This window comes from Acipenser ruthenus, chromosome 13 (assembly GCF_902713425.1).
Source record: "Acipenser ruthenus chromosome 13, fAciRut3.2 maternal haplotype, whole genome shotgun sequence".
Taxonomy (NCBI): domain Eukaryota; kingdom Metazoa; phylum Chordata; class Actinopteri; order Acipenseriformes; family Acipenseridae; genus Acipenser; species Acipenser ruthenus.
In genome coordinates, this window is record NC_081201.1 from 26,397,613 (window position 1) to 26,412,220 (window position 14,608).

The 14,608-nt window shown below is 35.3% G+C and overlaps 1 protein-coding gene across 3 annotated transcripts in view; it reads left to right on the forward strand.

Moving 5' to 3' along the window:
- The window catches only part of pcdh15b (protocadherin-related 15b), a 244,704-nt gene that overhangs the window by 144,118 nt on the left and 85,978 nt on the right, over positions 1 to 14,608 (forward strand). For all 3 annotated transcript variants that reach the window (XR_009330857.1, XM_059035858.1, XM_034031603.3), the window contains 4 exons: positions 4,483 to 4,602; positions 4,913 to 5,023; positions 7,672 to 7,842; positions 13,775 to 13,883. Coding sequence is in view for 2 of the 3 variants with exons in the window: in XM_059035858.1 (XP_058891841.1) it covers positions 4,483 to 4,602; positions 4,913 to 5,023; positions 7,672 to 7,842; positions 13,775 to 13,883 (511 nt within the window). In the remaining variant the exon portion in view is untranslated. The remainder of the gene's footprint in view (positions 1 to 4,482; positions 4,603 to 4,912; positions 5,024 to 7,671; positions 7,843 to 13,774; positions 13,884 to 14,608) is intronic.

Here is a 14,608-nt window from a genome sequence, read left to right on the forward strand (position 1 = left end):
AACACAAAATGGATCATTTTGTGGTGCGAGAAAAAAAAAGACTCCCTTTCGAACACTGATCGAGCCTCGCACTGTGGCTCGATCAGTGTTTTTTGCAATACCAAGCAAGCCCAAATTTCCCACTGACTTTATCAGCAACACTGGTATACTGTATATTGTAACACTGCATGAAAATAAACAGGCTCACACAGTCAGTGTTCGTCCAAACTGTTTATTGTGAACACAGGTATAAGAAATAAAAAGAAAAGGACCGCTGTCAGCCAAGGATCACGGCAAAGTGATAATAATAAAATGCCTGTCTATGCCTGTCTATGTTTCTCAGTTGCTCTCCGCTTCACAGCGCTGTTTCAAAATGATTATTCCAGAGAATATGTTCTTGTGTGAGTATATATTTATATTAAACATTTTCCTTCATATAAAGCTACAGATTTTTTTTTTTTTTTCAAAATAGGCAGTGTTAGTCACGGGTATGTCAAACTGTATAACAGAGTAAGTGTAGTAATAAAATATGTCTTTAAAAAAATAGTCTGTCAAGGCTGTCGTTAGTTTAGACTTGACTGTAGAAAGCATTCAATAACTCCTAGGCTGGTGCATTTATGGGGTGTAATTATGAATTCTGCCATTCTGTGGGTTGCTTTTTCATTTTTCATTTCTGATTTCTGATTTTCATCACGAGATCTAAAATAAAATAATAGATCTGACAGAGGAATAGGAAGGAATGCTTGGCGAAGTGGCTTGCATATTGGGTTTGAAATAGATACAAAGTGATTTTGTGGCTTTTACGTAATTGGAATGGGAGTTTTCTCTCATTACTCTCGCAGAGTAACATGCAGGCCTCCCATAGCTCACAAGAAGCAGTTTCAAAATTGCTATCGTTTTAATGACATTTTGAATAATGTGGCAGTTACTGTGGCTATAGACATTGCAGTGCTATATGAAGTGTTTATGTTGTGAATTACTGTTTGCTTTAAATCATGTGGTTATCATTTCATCTGCCCAATACTATACCATTTCTTATATCTTTTTTCCTTCTTTTATGCCTTCTTTTCACAACAGTATTATGCACTGTGTGTCTGTTCTATTTCATACTAACGTTCCTATAACACAGTAAAATGCTTTGACTGTTAATTGTGCTAGAAGGCGGTTAATAAATGTAAGTTTGGGGTCTAGGTCATAATATCATATTTCTCTCATCCTACTCATTATCCAGCCAAAAGCCCTTCCGCCATTAGCAATGGCAATTATTTTTTAAATGTTTTTAAAAAAGCATGGCATTTAACCTACAGCTGTGTACTGGTACATTAACTTTATACATGAACAATCAAGTTGTGAACTGCAGTTTTTTGTTTCTGTTCCACAACCCGGCAACCCAATTTGTATTAATTTCTTAGAGTTCAATGTTAATGTCCACTAGAATATTTCATACCCTGATGTGGATGCCTTTACATGTATGTAAAACATTGTACACATAGGAATGTATTCATTTGTCCTTAAATCACACTTACATTTTTACAAGTACAGCATCCTGTAAAAAGTGTTGGACCACTATCAAACCATACACATTTTTGGGCCCTGTCTTGCACAGATGAAACTGGAAGGCCTCTGCAGGAATCAAAGATTTTGAAATGGATCTGAGGGTTATAGTTGACTTGTCTTCAACAGTATCTCGCCAATGTGGATGACATATAAGGAGGTTATTCTTAGGCTATATAATGCTGTCGTTGGACTCCACATAGAATACTGAGTTCAGTTCTGGTCACCTTACTACAAAAAAATAAAAAATATTTCACCTGGAAAGTAATGGGAAGGGCAACTAAATTAATCCCAGGGCCAAGCAGTATTAGGTACTGTGTGAGGATACGTTAAAATAATTAAACCTCTTCAGCTGGGAAAAAAGAGGGCTAAGGGGGGATTTGATTTAACTTTTTTTTTTTATTGTAAATGGTACAGATACAGTTAACACAAGTCACTAGTTCAAATTGTAAAGGACGAGAGGGCACAAATGAAAGCTGACTAAAAGTACGTTTAGAATGGAAGGTATGATTTTTTACACACACAGTTATAAATGCACCAGTCATTATAGGCTGAATGGCCTATTCTCATTCCCAAACATTTATGTTCTTATGTTCTACAACATTGGGAATGTTAGACTTGGCAGTTTGGTTTACTGCTCACCTCCCCTGGTAGTGATTTTCTTAGGTTTGCCTGGCATGTCCTTGCACTGTATCACATTCCACATGATTGATTAGTTCCCTGGTCTCTGACAGCTCTCATATTAGCCATGGCATCCAACTGGGTTGTATCTGCTATGGCTGTTATACCTGCTACCATTGGCATTTTGCATGGTACAATGACTTAAACATGTTTCATATCGAGGTTGCTCCAACATTTTTTTCAGCTGCATATATGGTGAATGTAGGTTAGAGAACAACTTCACTGGATTAAAATTTCAGAGTTTTCTTAAATAATGTATTATTTGATTCACTTTGCATCATTTGCGGTTTCAGTCATCACATCCCTGTGATACATCGTGTTTTTGTTTTAAATAAGTGTTAAAAACATCCCTGCGGCCTCAATAGAACTATTTGTATCATGTCTAAACTCCAAGTACATCTGGATAATTGTAGTGGGACCAATAACCTGTCCCCCTGCAACACTCTGTCCAAAGTGGATGAAAGAAATACAGAATTATATTTGTGTGTGTTATTTCTTACTGATGTATTTCTCTAAAGGCAGTGTTGCAGTGAGAAGGGTAATGGTTACACTCTGGTGTACTAGATGGAGGTTAGACATGTTTCAGAGAGCTTGATTTAGAAGTTCTTTAAAACTCACCAGGATGTGATGACTGAATCAGAAAATGATACAAAGTGAATCTAAATAACAGTAAGTATGTATTAATGAAGATAATATTTCACGTCTATACCAGAGCAAGGCTAAAACCTTCTCAAGTATGCACCAAAGTATCAAGCCATGACGGTGTTGAACACTTTTATCCAAAAAAATATTGCAACCAGAGAAGACTGAATTTCAGTCACCATCACTTATTCTGCGGTAGAAGGTCACCACTAAATAAAGACTGTAAATTAATCCTGTAAACCACCAAAGGGGTTGTTTTCTTAATTTTCAATAGTCTTCCAAAGTATGTTTTGTGAAGCTGCTAATATCCTTAAAAACACTGTAGCTCCTTGTGATTGAAGAGGAACTGTTGATAAAAAGAACAGACAGGCAAAAAACAAGCAAGGATGATTTCCTCTATAAAGAGGCACTTATAAACCTATGTGTGTTCTACATTATCTACAGTGGATAGTTTCTCTCACTCAGGAGCACATAGGGATCAAACATACTTCACATGAACAGTACAGCAAAGGCACTTCAACAAATATTATGACAGCAGTTAAATTGTTTCTGTTGATCTTCAGTTTTCCAGACTTTATTTTCACTTCCTGTGTTCTGTGCTGTAGAACAGGGAGTGAAGACAGAGAAAACCAAGCACTTACTGTACTTCAGACATATTGTTGAGGCAGGATAAATACCCCTGTAGGGCATCATTTAAATGTTCTTATATTATTGTATTATGAAAATAACAACTGTATTTATTTAAATAACACTAACAAAGCCTGCTAAGCTGTCCTATTCCATATAAAAATATGTTTGCATCAATTTTTTATTTTTATTTGTATTTAATTAAATTATGATTAACTTGATTGTAACAAGTAATTGTACAGCTAAGCAGTAGACATGAACCAGCTACTGTTGACTGCATCCTACTACTGGTTTATTTTGTGATGCAATAACATAATACATTCTAGTGGCTTATTAGTTTTTCCATCTGCCTTGTAAAATAAATGTGGATTGGAAAAACAAAAATATTAACATAATTTAAACATAATGTTTGGTCAAAAGAGTGTTAGTAATCACTGGGAAGGAAGGAACAATACAGTGTAGAGCATTCTCACTACATTATTGGTTTACAGCATCCAGAAAGCTCTTTCTTACCGATTATGTAAAATGCAAGTATTATATTTTAATTGAAGAATGACTCTGAATATTATTATTTTCTTTCAAAGTATATGGAAGCATTAACTGAAATTACCCAAATGAGTATAGGTTGTCTTGAATCATAATGCCATTTAACATACAGTAATTATCTGAGATTCTACCAAGCATAATAACAGGTAATCAATTTTGAGACATTCGCCATCAAAAATAAAATAACTGAAAACAGGTACATGTTAATTTCTGTGTTTCTTAAGTCACTGGGTCATCCTTTTAAATATAGTATTTAAATGGAAAGGTCAAAGCATTGGGGTTTGCAATGTTGCCAAAAACACCAAATGGTGCTTTTTGTTATACTTATCAAGTTGGTTTTGGGAACTACACCTTTAAATATGCCTCTTTTTTTCAGTCGAATTAGACTGTTTACGCAGTACTTTCCACTATGTTGTATCGTAACACTCTTGTTCCATTCTAATTGTTTTTCAGTTGACACCAGTTGGAACCACCATCTTCACAGGATTTTCTGGAAATAATGGTGCGGCTGACATAGATGATGGACCCAATGGCCAAATTGAATATATAATTCAGTATAACCCGAATGATCCAGTAAGCGAAGCACTGTTTATAAATAATGTGTACAACAGTTTTAGCAATTATGATTTTTTTAAATTACGTTTTATATGCTCTGATGACGGTTGAGACCTAATTGTTAGCTGGCTCAATTGAAAGAATACAAACGAAGAGTCTTCTATAGGAGTGTGTGGAAGTTTCTTAATGATTTATTAATCTAAGTGCCTTCTAAAAAAAATGCTACTGTACAGTATGTGTAGCTAAAACTGGTTATAGTTTTAATGAAAATGTTTGTATGACAACCAAAAGTTTAGTTTGTACCTTTATTTCTTTTCTTTCTTCACAGACATCTAACGCGACTTTTCACATTCTACTCACTTTGTCAGGAACGGTAATTCTCCAAGAGAGACTAAATTATGAAGAAAAAACACGCTACTTTGTAATTGTTCAAGCCAACGTAAGTCACTAACATGATAACTAACAATCAGGCACTTGTCACCTTGAACTTTAATAATGTCCTTTACAATACATTTCTGTGTGATTCATAAAACATTCAAACCTGGATTCCTTACTCATACATAAGCCTTATTCTAAGTGCTGTTGTCAGGCTTTTGATGCCAAATTATTACCTTCTACCATTGCAATCAATGGTGGCTTTTATCAAATCCACTTGGACATGTGCTAACCGCATACAGATGTGTATTTCAAAACAATCAAATTTTCTCCATCACTTAAAAGGCTTCATTTTATGTGTTGATCACTGAGAAGAAGGAAAAACAAATGTCAAAGAAAGCACTTATGGAGACCTTCCTACTGTCTGTAATTTGCTGTAAAACAAGTTTAATGGACACATTTCTAAACAAGATTAATTGCCTGTCAATAAACACTGTTGCTGAGGATCGCAGAAGATGTACTTGACAACAGTAAACCAGCAACAAAGATAGTAATAACGCATAACTAAAATATCAGGCATTGTGGAAGGGTTTCTTGTCAACCCTAAAGCAACAAGAAAAACTAGGTTTTTAATCAATCTTTATTTTATATAGCGCCTTCCATAATCTGCTCAGAAGTACAGCAGTTACTCTTCAATTTTGTTTTCCACTGCAGGGAAAATGTATGCTGCAGTATCTAATTTAGATGTGTTATGCAAAGATTATAAAATGTGAACAACATAATAGATATCCAACTTGTGTAAGCATACACAGAATTTAGTTATTAGAAGCTTCAATATAAAGAGTTTGCTTCAGCTATAAAACCCATCCTCCTTTTTTGGAGTGTGTATTTCCCAATGCCACTGTTGTAAAGAACAGTTTATAAGCTGGGTTTCAGTCAAATTAAATTAACCAGATGGAGTGTACTCGGTGAACTCAGCAGTTGTTGGTTAATTTGTTGGGTACTTCATGTCTATATAGTATTGTTCTCTACTGCATTGCAGAGTCTATTTGGTTTTAAAGGACTTTTAATTGAATATCACATAAAAAGTGCAATTGAAGGACAACTACCTGCATGGCAATAACTCCTCATTGTGTGACTATAGGTGCTATATCATTATGTTTGCAATGGTCTATTACAGTTGTATTAGCATCCGAGCTGTAGTGTATAAGGTAAGTGAAATTACAGTCGTGTATTGTATTGCATTTAATTAAAAAATGTTCAGAATTCGTAGTGTGTGCTTGTGTTTTTTTGCCTATATACACAGATATCAATCCCTGTCTGCAACCTTTTATTTTTGAAATCAGACATTAAGGACTTTCAGTGCAATAGTTTTGTCAAGGAGGTTTTAATAAGCCCCATCATCTTATGTTTTTTAAAAAAACAGCTGCTTTGCATACCTGGAGGGAATGCTTTATAATAGCATTAAAGGCCTGTCTTTTATAAAAAGTAAATCACAAATCCCAGAGATATTCTTCTCAAATGCTTTTTAATGTTTGCTGCAACAAATAAGGAGAACTCTCTGACACCAAGTATAGACATGTAGGCAGACTAAGCAGATTCAAGAAAAAAATTAATGTTATACTACTTACAGCAATGTGAATGAATCATTAATTGACTGATATTTTGATGTTCATACAAATTAAATGTATATTGAATCTGTCTGTCTGCATTAAGTGTTTTATGCCTGCTGTAAACACAATCTCAATTATTATTATTTATTTCTTAGGAGATACCCTTATCCAGGGCGACTTACAATTGTTACAAGATATCACATTATTTCACATTATACAGTAATCACATTATTTTTTACATACAATTACCCATTTATACAGTTGGGTTTTTACTGGAGCAATCTAGGTAAAGTACCTTGCTCAAGGGTACAGCAGCAGTGTCCCCCACCTGGGATTGAACCCACAACCCTCCCGTCAAGAGTCCAGAGCCCTAACCACTACTCCACACTGCTGCCCTACTATGGAGTTTACCCTTCAGGCTCTGTGTTTTGTGGGGTTTATGTGCATTCTTACAATGTTTTGTTGTATAATGCTCCTGTATGCACTCTTAGCACAGACATGGGAAGATTATAAAAGTGTGATGGAGCTGACACCAGTGTTACATTTACAATAGCGTGCACATTACAGCAGAGTTCATTTAAATACATTAATCAAGGTTATTTAGAAGAGAATATATTTCTGTATACGCTGCCACCCCCCTAAAATGATCGTGTGGGATAATAGTGTTCTGTTAGTACTGTATAAATGTGCAAATTCAGTTATGTACATTATACAGTTATAAATTATGAGTTGTACTAGTTACCTTCATAATACTATGCAGTATGCTGTGTATTGGTAACAATGTACTGTATGCTAGATTTATTAAGACATAACATTAAAACATTATTGTCAGAGTAAATCGTCATTACAGGAAAAAGTAAGCTTATTAGAAGATTAATTGTTTTGTGAAAACTTGAAAGGTAAATGCTCATTGATTTAATCATTAATATCTGGCTTACAATAGTTTCATTTTGTGATAATATACAGTAAGCTAAACTGCTATTCATACATACAGTCAAACTAATTACAAACATATCCTTCAGGGCTTTAAACAGTGTACATGTAAAAGGTTTCATAACTGCAGATTGATCACTCATGAGATCTGTTTCCAATTCCACAGGACCGTGCTCCGAATCCAAATGACAGAAGGACTAGCACTACAACGCTGACAGTTGATGTGCTGGATGGGGACGATCTGGGGCCTATGTTCCTGCCATGCAGACTTGTGAACAACACAAGGGACTGTCATCCTCTGGTTTACAGAGCCAGTATCCTGGAGCTCACTGACCCAGTAAGTCCATGCGTAGACTACTTCTGTACAGTACCTTGATGTAGAAGAGCGGGGCTGGACAACTGACTGCTACAGATGAAAAAAGTATGAAAAAGCCATCAAAGGGTTATACACTGCCTGGCCACTTTTATAAGCACCTTTAATATCATGGTGGGCCACCGTTTGCCCTGATGACAGCCCTGACATGACGTGGCACAGACTCCACAAGGTGTCTTGAGGGATGTTAATCCATTCAGTCATTAATAGTTCACACAGTTGCTGCAGAGAGGTTGGCAAGGGCCGTGATGATGAATGCATCATTGAAGTTCATTCCAGTGCTGTGCAATGTCTGTCATGCTCTTTAGACAATTTGTGGATACATAATAGTCTTGAAAGCAGCCACTGTGAAGTGCAGCATTTTTTGGTGGACTTGATGTGCAAAGATGCTCAGGTAAACTACAGCATTCCACAGTAAATAAGGGATACACAGTATACCAAGAGAAAAGGCCCCACACCAGGTCGATGTGAAATCCAATTGGGTAGACAGGTCCTAATTAAGTGTTCTGTGTTGTATATTTTTTTTTAATCACTGTTGTATTGCCAGTGATTCACTGAAAACTAAGTAAGTGATAAATCAATTATTTCTAATTTGCTTCCTAAAACATTTCAATTTTTTTTAAATTAATTTACAATGAAAAAAAAAGTTAATGAGATCAATTTAGTTAATTTAGTAATCATAATTAATGAGATATGCGTAATTAATTTACTTTCAATTAGAAAACAATTAGGGGGAGTGTTTATTTGTTGATAGTTTACTGTGGTGCTTTCAACAAATTCACAGTTTTCATCTCCTACTTTAATTAACTTAATGATAAAAGAAGGGTGCCACAGATTTTAATTAGGAAAACGGTGGCAGTGAAGTAGTCATACAAAACTGGTGTTTTGGAAATTAAGTTTAAGTTTGTAATAAACTATTAAGGTAGAACATCTATACAGTGCCACATAAATAAAAAGTGTTAGATTTAATGAGGATGGAAGTTTAATTTTCAAGTTCAGTTGCATTTGGTCCAGTATAAAATATTAAATCAAATCACCAGGGTATTTGTTTGGAGGTGGACAGTTTCAGTAATAACTTTTCAATTGTTTTGACCAGGGAGTATATTTCTTGTAATATTAACATGTTTGCTAGATAATAAATGATCTACAATTAATTTGTTTTATATTGTCTATTACAGTAAACCGCAATTGGATGCTCTATTTAAATAATTATTATTTTTAGTAGCAGTAAAGCAAAGCCATGCATAATAAGCAGAAAACTAATAGCGGCCCACTGCACTGATAGGATTCTGCTTCATAATTAAAAAAATAAATACAATAAATCCAGACTTTTTCTCAATTTCAAGTCCCAAACATTAGAAGCTTGGGGCTAGCATATGTGTCTGTTACCAAGTTTAAATCTGCCCCATATAGGTTTAAAAAAGTACTTCCCACTATCAACACAGTAGACTACTGGCAAGTCCACCACTGTCCATTGTTATTCAAACTAACCGTTTCAGTGCATTTCAAATGTTTTGGTCAGATTATTCAATAGTACCTACCACCGAAATGAACTAATTACTAGAGCGGATGTTTGCCAAAATGCCTTTTCTGATTCCAAAATTCGGCATCAGAAACATGTACAGTGACCAGATGCTTCTTAGGCCTATTAAATATTTTAATGAGCCTCAGGTGTGCACTCAAGCATTAAAATGCATAACCCTTTATTAAAGGGAAGTTGACTTATGCATTTGTTTTTTGGTTTTATTTATAATTCTGTCTAATCTTATAATCATAAATTGTGGGTGTTTATGACATAATCATATGGTTTACTTATGTGTGAATCCATCTGTATTTTTTTTTTTATTTTTTTTTAAGTGCAAGCATCACAAGTCTATACAGCTATGGCCAAAAGTTTTGCACCATTTAGAATTTTAGGATTGAGATATTTAGATATTTTATTTAACATCATGTAATCAAAGAACTAAGCAATGATATCGCAAAAGTCTAACGGAAGCCATAATAGCAGTACAGTATTTCATGTTAGATTTTGAAATGTCACAATTTTTGTCAGTTTTATAATTAAGTATATGGAAAACTACAAACGGGTATGTAATCATGTTTCATTATTCAGCAGGTTTCAATCAACTTTTAGGTGATGCAAAACTTTTGGCCATAGCTGTAATGTTGTGTTTCCATTGATTTTGAATGGTTTTATAAACTGTCTGCCCTCAATGTGCAACCTTCTGATAAGATTACCAGAAAGGTAAATGCTACTACAAACAAGTGAAGCATGAAAAGGCAAAAATGACATGAACATGAATTCACAGGTAATTAGTTTTACACATTCAGCTTCAGTACTTAGAGTGGTGACACTGATTAATATAAACTGTTACTAATTTAAATGTAAAATGTGTCGTTGCAGAGAAGAGAACCTTGAACGACTTCAGAGGACAGTCACATAAATTAAAAACCCAGACAAAAGTGCATGTTACAGGCCTCTTGTGATGGAGCTTGTAAAGTTTCTCCCTGAAATGCTGATCTGGTCTTGATTGACATTTTTCTTTGAGGCACTGTTTTGTAATCTTTATTCGCAAATGACATATTTATATACGCATATGCTTTTATAAGCCTTTAAATAGTGTCACACAAACAAGGTTTTTCTACTGTGGCTGCTTATCAGTGAATTTTAGCTCCACAGCGCTCCACAGCGCTCAACATCTTTGTCACAGTGCTACTTTTCTAATAGGCAGTTCATTCATACACAGAGCCATCTTGTTAAATGATAAAATGACTGTTCCCAGTTGGGTCACAGGAAAATGACCGAATCACATTAGAATAATTGGCTAAGTGGGTTGATTGATATCTAGCAAACAGAATTAAATTCTAATCTTCAGAATTATAAAAGAACCCAATAATCATTTAAAATGTCTTGAACAGGACTAAATTGAAACTGTCGAAAATAGGCAATTAAAAAACGTATTAGTGGTTCTAGCTTTAATTTAATTTAATTTTTATATTTGTGTTTCTTGCTGCTGCTGTTGTGTAAAAAAAAAATTGGTAACAGTATTGCTTTTTAAAGAACATTTATGATAAGGGTGATGGCACAGTGTTTATAGGCCAATCTTGTTTATTTCTGAACACATTAGGCTATATGTTATATAGTTTTCTTTTTAATTGCATTTATTTGTCAGCCTTTTTCTTCATAGGTTTACTTCATAACAATACCAGAAAAAGTCAATGGAACGCAATGAGCTTTTGCGTGTTGGTGGAGGGGTTTAAGCTATTTATACTGGGAGTGATCACTTCCACTACTCGCACTATTAATGCATAAACAGAAGTGATTGCTGTGACAACTGGAATAGCATTGGTTTGCAGAAAACGGGACACTGAAACAAAGAGTTGTACTCTGTTCACACTACCTGAAGAATGCTGGATCATGACATTAGAAAACATTCATAAAGGGAATGACAAGTGAATGGTTTCAAAGCAGGTCTATTGTGTATTACTTTTGATATTTTTGTATTGTTTTTTTGTTCACAAGAACACAATTCATGTTTGTTTTTCATTGTATTTGTAGTGTGGAACCAGAATGTATATATTGAGAATTGGGGGATCCATTTTGGGTATTTACATTTAAGAGAAATATTTAAAATAACACAATCTACTGGTGACAGTATTTCCAATACTGAATTAACTGATTGATTGATTCTCCTTTGCTCAACTGCAACCCTGGCATACAGACATTCAGAGGTTCCTCCCATGTGTAGCATGCAAAGGGATGGAACATCCATACATTTAAAGACACAAACCACATTTTTTAGTTAAAGTTGCCATTCACTTCATATCACTGTCTGCATCTCAGCGCTGCTGAAATACTTGTTTTCCAGAAGTCTTCTTAGCGCAGTGGTAATGAAAAAGATTAAAAAGAACACTTATGTCCATTATAATCAAATCACTGTTCTTTTAAAAATGTGTTTGTGTTTATCTGTGACAGAACCTGCTTCAGGGGACCAAGTCATGAAGAATCCTGCCATGCAATACATCACTGGTCTCTGAGGATTTTCCACTAATTAATTGTAACAATAAAAACCTACAGGTAGTGGACAAAAAAATGGAAACACTGGGTAAATAAGGGACACCAAGTATATTGAAAGCAAGGGCTTCCACACAGGTGTGGCTAATGCGTTAAATAAGCAAATAACATCCCAGCATGCTTAGGGTCATGTATAAAATGCTGGACAGGCCTGGTTGACTATAATTATAGCTGGCATGGCTGCAAGAGGAGACCTCAGTGACTTTGAAAGAGGGGTGATTGTTAGGGCACGTTTGGCAGGAGCTTCAGTGACCAAGACAGCTCAACTTGCTGATGTTTCACGAGCAATGGTGTCTAAGGTGATGTCGGCATGGAACTCCGAGGGAAAGACATCATCAGCAAAGGGCAACAGTGGGCGGAAGCACATACTCCAGGATCGTGATATCCGTGCATTAATTCGAAGTGCAAGGCAAAACAGCCGAGCAACTGCAGATCAATTGACTACAAATTTCAACCTGGGGAGCGAGCTGCCAGTTTCATCAAAAACGGTCCGCCAAGAACTCCACAGAGCAGGATACCATAGTGGCCCCACGCCCAATGAAGTGACTTTACATCGTTGTTTCCATTTTTTTGTCCACTACCTGTAGCTTCACTCACTATGAATATCTCTGTCAAGAAGAGCTTAGTTGTTATTTGGGATTTGAGTCAGTATTAATCAAGTAGGATTTTTATCCCAAACTCTGTTACTCACGTAAATCATTTTATTTTTTATTTTATTTAAACAGTTGACAGGAATTGTAAATAGTACTTGTGTTTAAAACTATACTATAAGTACAGCATTTTATTTCTGATAAAAAGTCAATTCTAGATGTGGAATTAATAACCCAAACCACAAAACAATTTGGAGAATTTTGCTGCACAGAAGGATAATCCTGTTTTAAACCGAAGAATGTGTATGTATATTCTCAAAATGCTGCACTTTCATCTTTAATAACTGAAGTCATGAAACATGCAATGCACAGTACATGGGCCTGGACGATTCATTTATTTGCAAGAAATAGGTTCCTACACACCCCCATTTAGCAGACATCTTTATCCAAAGCGACTTACAGGGGTGAACTATGCATCATAGACCTCTGGAGACCTCCCAGTAACAAGGCCCTTTCTTTAACCACTGCACCATCAAGCCCCTTGTATATAATAACTTCTTTAAAAAGTATTCTTGCAAAACAATATATCACCATGAGTGATGAGAGATGTGCAGAAGAAGGTGTTAATCTAATTTGCTGTAGTCATTGTGTTGGTAATTAGTTTTAGGATTAGCTTTGAAAAGAGAAAAAAAACCCCTATGAAATTAGGTCAACCTTTTTATTTTACAATAGAGGCTGTGTGGTCCAGTGGTTAATGAAACGGGCTTGTAACCACGAGGTCCCTGGTTCAAATCACACCTCAGCCACTCACTCATTGTGTGACCCTGAGCAAGTCACTTAACCTCCTTGTGCTCCGTCTTTCGGTTGAGACGTAATTGTAAGTGACTTTGCAGCTGATGCATAGTTCACACACCCTAGTCTCTGTAAGTTGCCTTGGATAAAGGTATCTGCTAAATAAACAAATAATAATAATACAAACAACCAATTTGCAAATTGAGCTGAGTGTAGTATTTTTGTTAGCAGTATTTCAAATGGATCAACTGACTTTGTAAACAACCTGTATTGATGAGGTGAAATAAACAAATTCAGTGCATTTGTTTATGGAACAAATGTTACTGTGGATTTCTCAACCTCAAGATTCAAATTGTGTTTTTTTTCCTGCTGTATAACAATGCTGCATCAGACGTATATATCTGATGTCTATAACATAATGTATAAAATCTAATTTCAGACCAGAATAAACCCAGTTAATGTCACTCCGACTATTCAAGCTGTTGATCAAGACAGAAACATCCAGCCACCCTCTGATCGACCAGGCATTCTTTACTCCATCCTTGTCGGTGGGTACCTGTCAAACACGCTGTCATTTGCAATCATTCACACTTCTGTATTCAGTCAGGCTTTGTAGGGGAACAATTTACCGTGAAAGCAACATCAGATAATCAGTCCTTTACATCGACAGCAGAATTGCTAGGTTTGAATGCATTTACACGTTCCTCTGCCACTAGAACACACCAGACCATATTGAGTAGTTTTCAACTAATGGATCCTATCATAGTGCACACTGTATATTATTTAGTACAGTAATGCAGATTGAGAAACATGCTTTGCAGCATGCCAGACATCAGTCTTTTTAAAGAATACCTTAGGATTCTTGCTAGTGTTTTAGATTTTTTTTGCCATATCATTTACTAGCTTTAGTACTGTTTTTCCAAGCTGATGAATACATTTAAGTCTTACTTTTGACAGGCTGTTCAGCATGCTGGTCTGTTAACTAAATCATGACGTCCCCTATTCACAAAACTTTAAGGGTAAACATTTCTTAAAAAGTTTAGGAATACCAAAATGTATTTTTCAAAATGTGGACAACAAAAACAAAATAATATTACTTCATGATATTGGGGAGTTTGTTTGTAAGAAAAACACAGTTTTAAATAATAGATCAAACCAAGCATAACACCGTGTAACACATTTTTTTATTTTTTTTTTGGTTCCTGGGTAGTAAGTATTATTTCCATTTTAATTGCTTATGCCTCAAAAGTATAGAAAATGGCTATTATTCCCC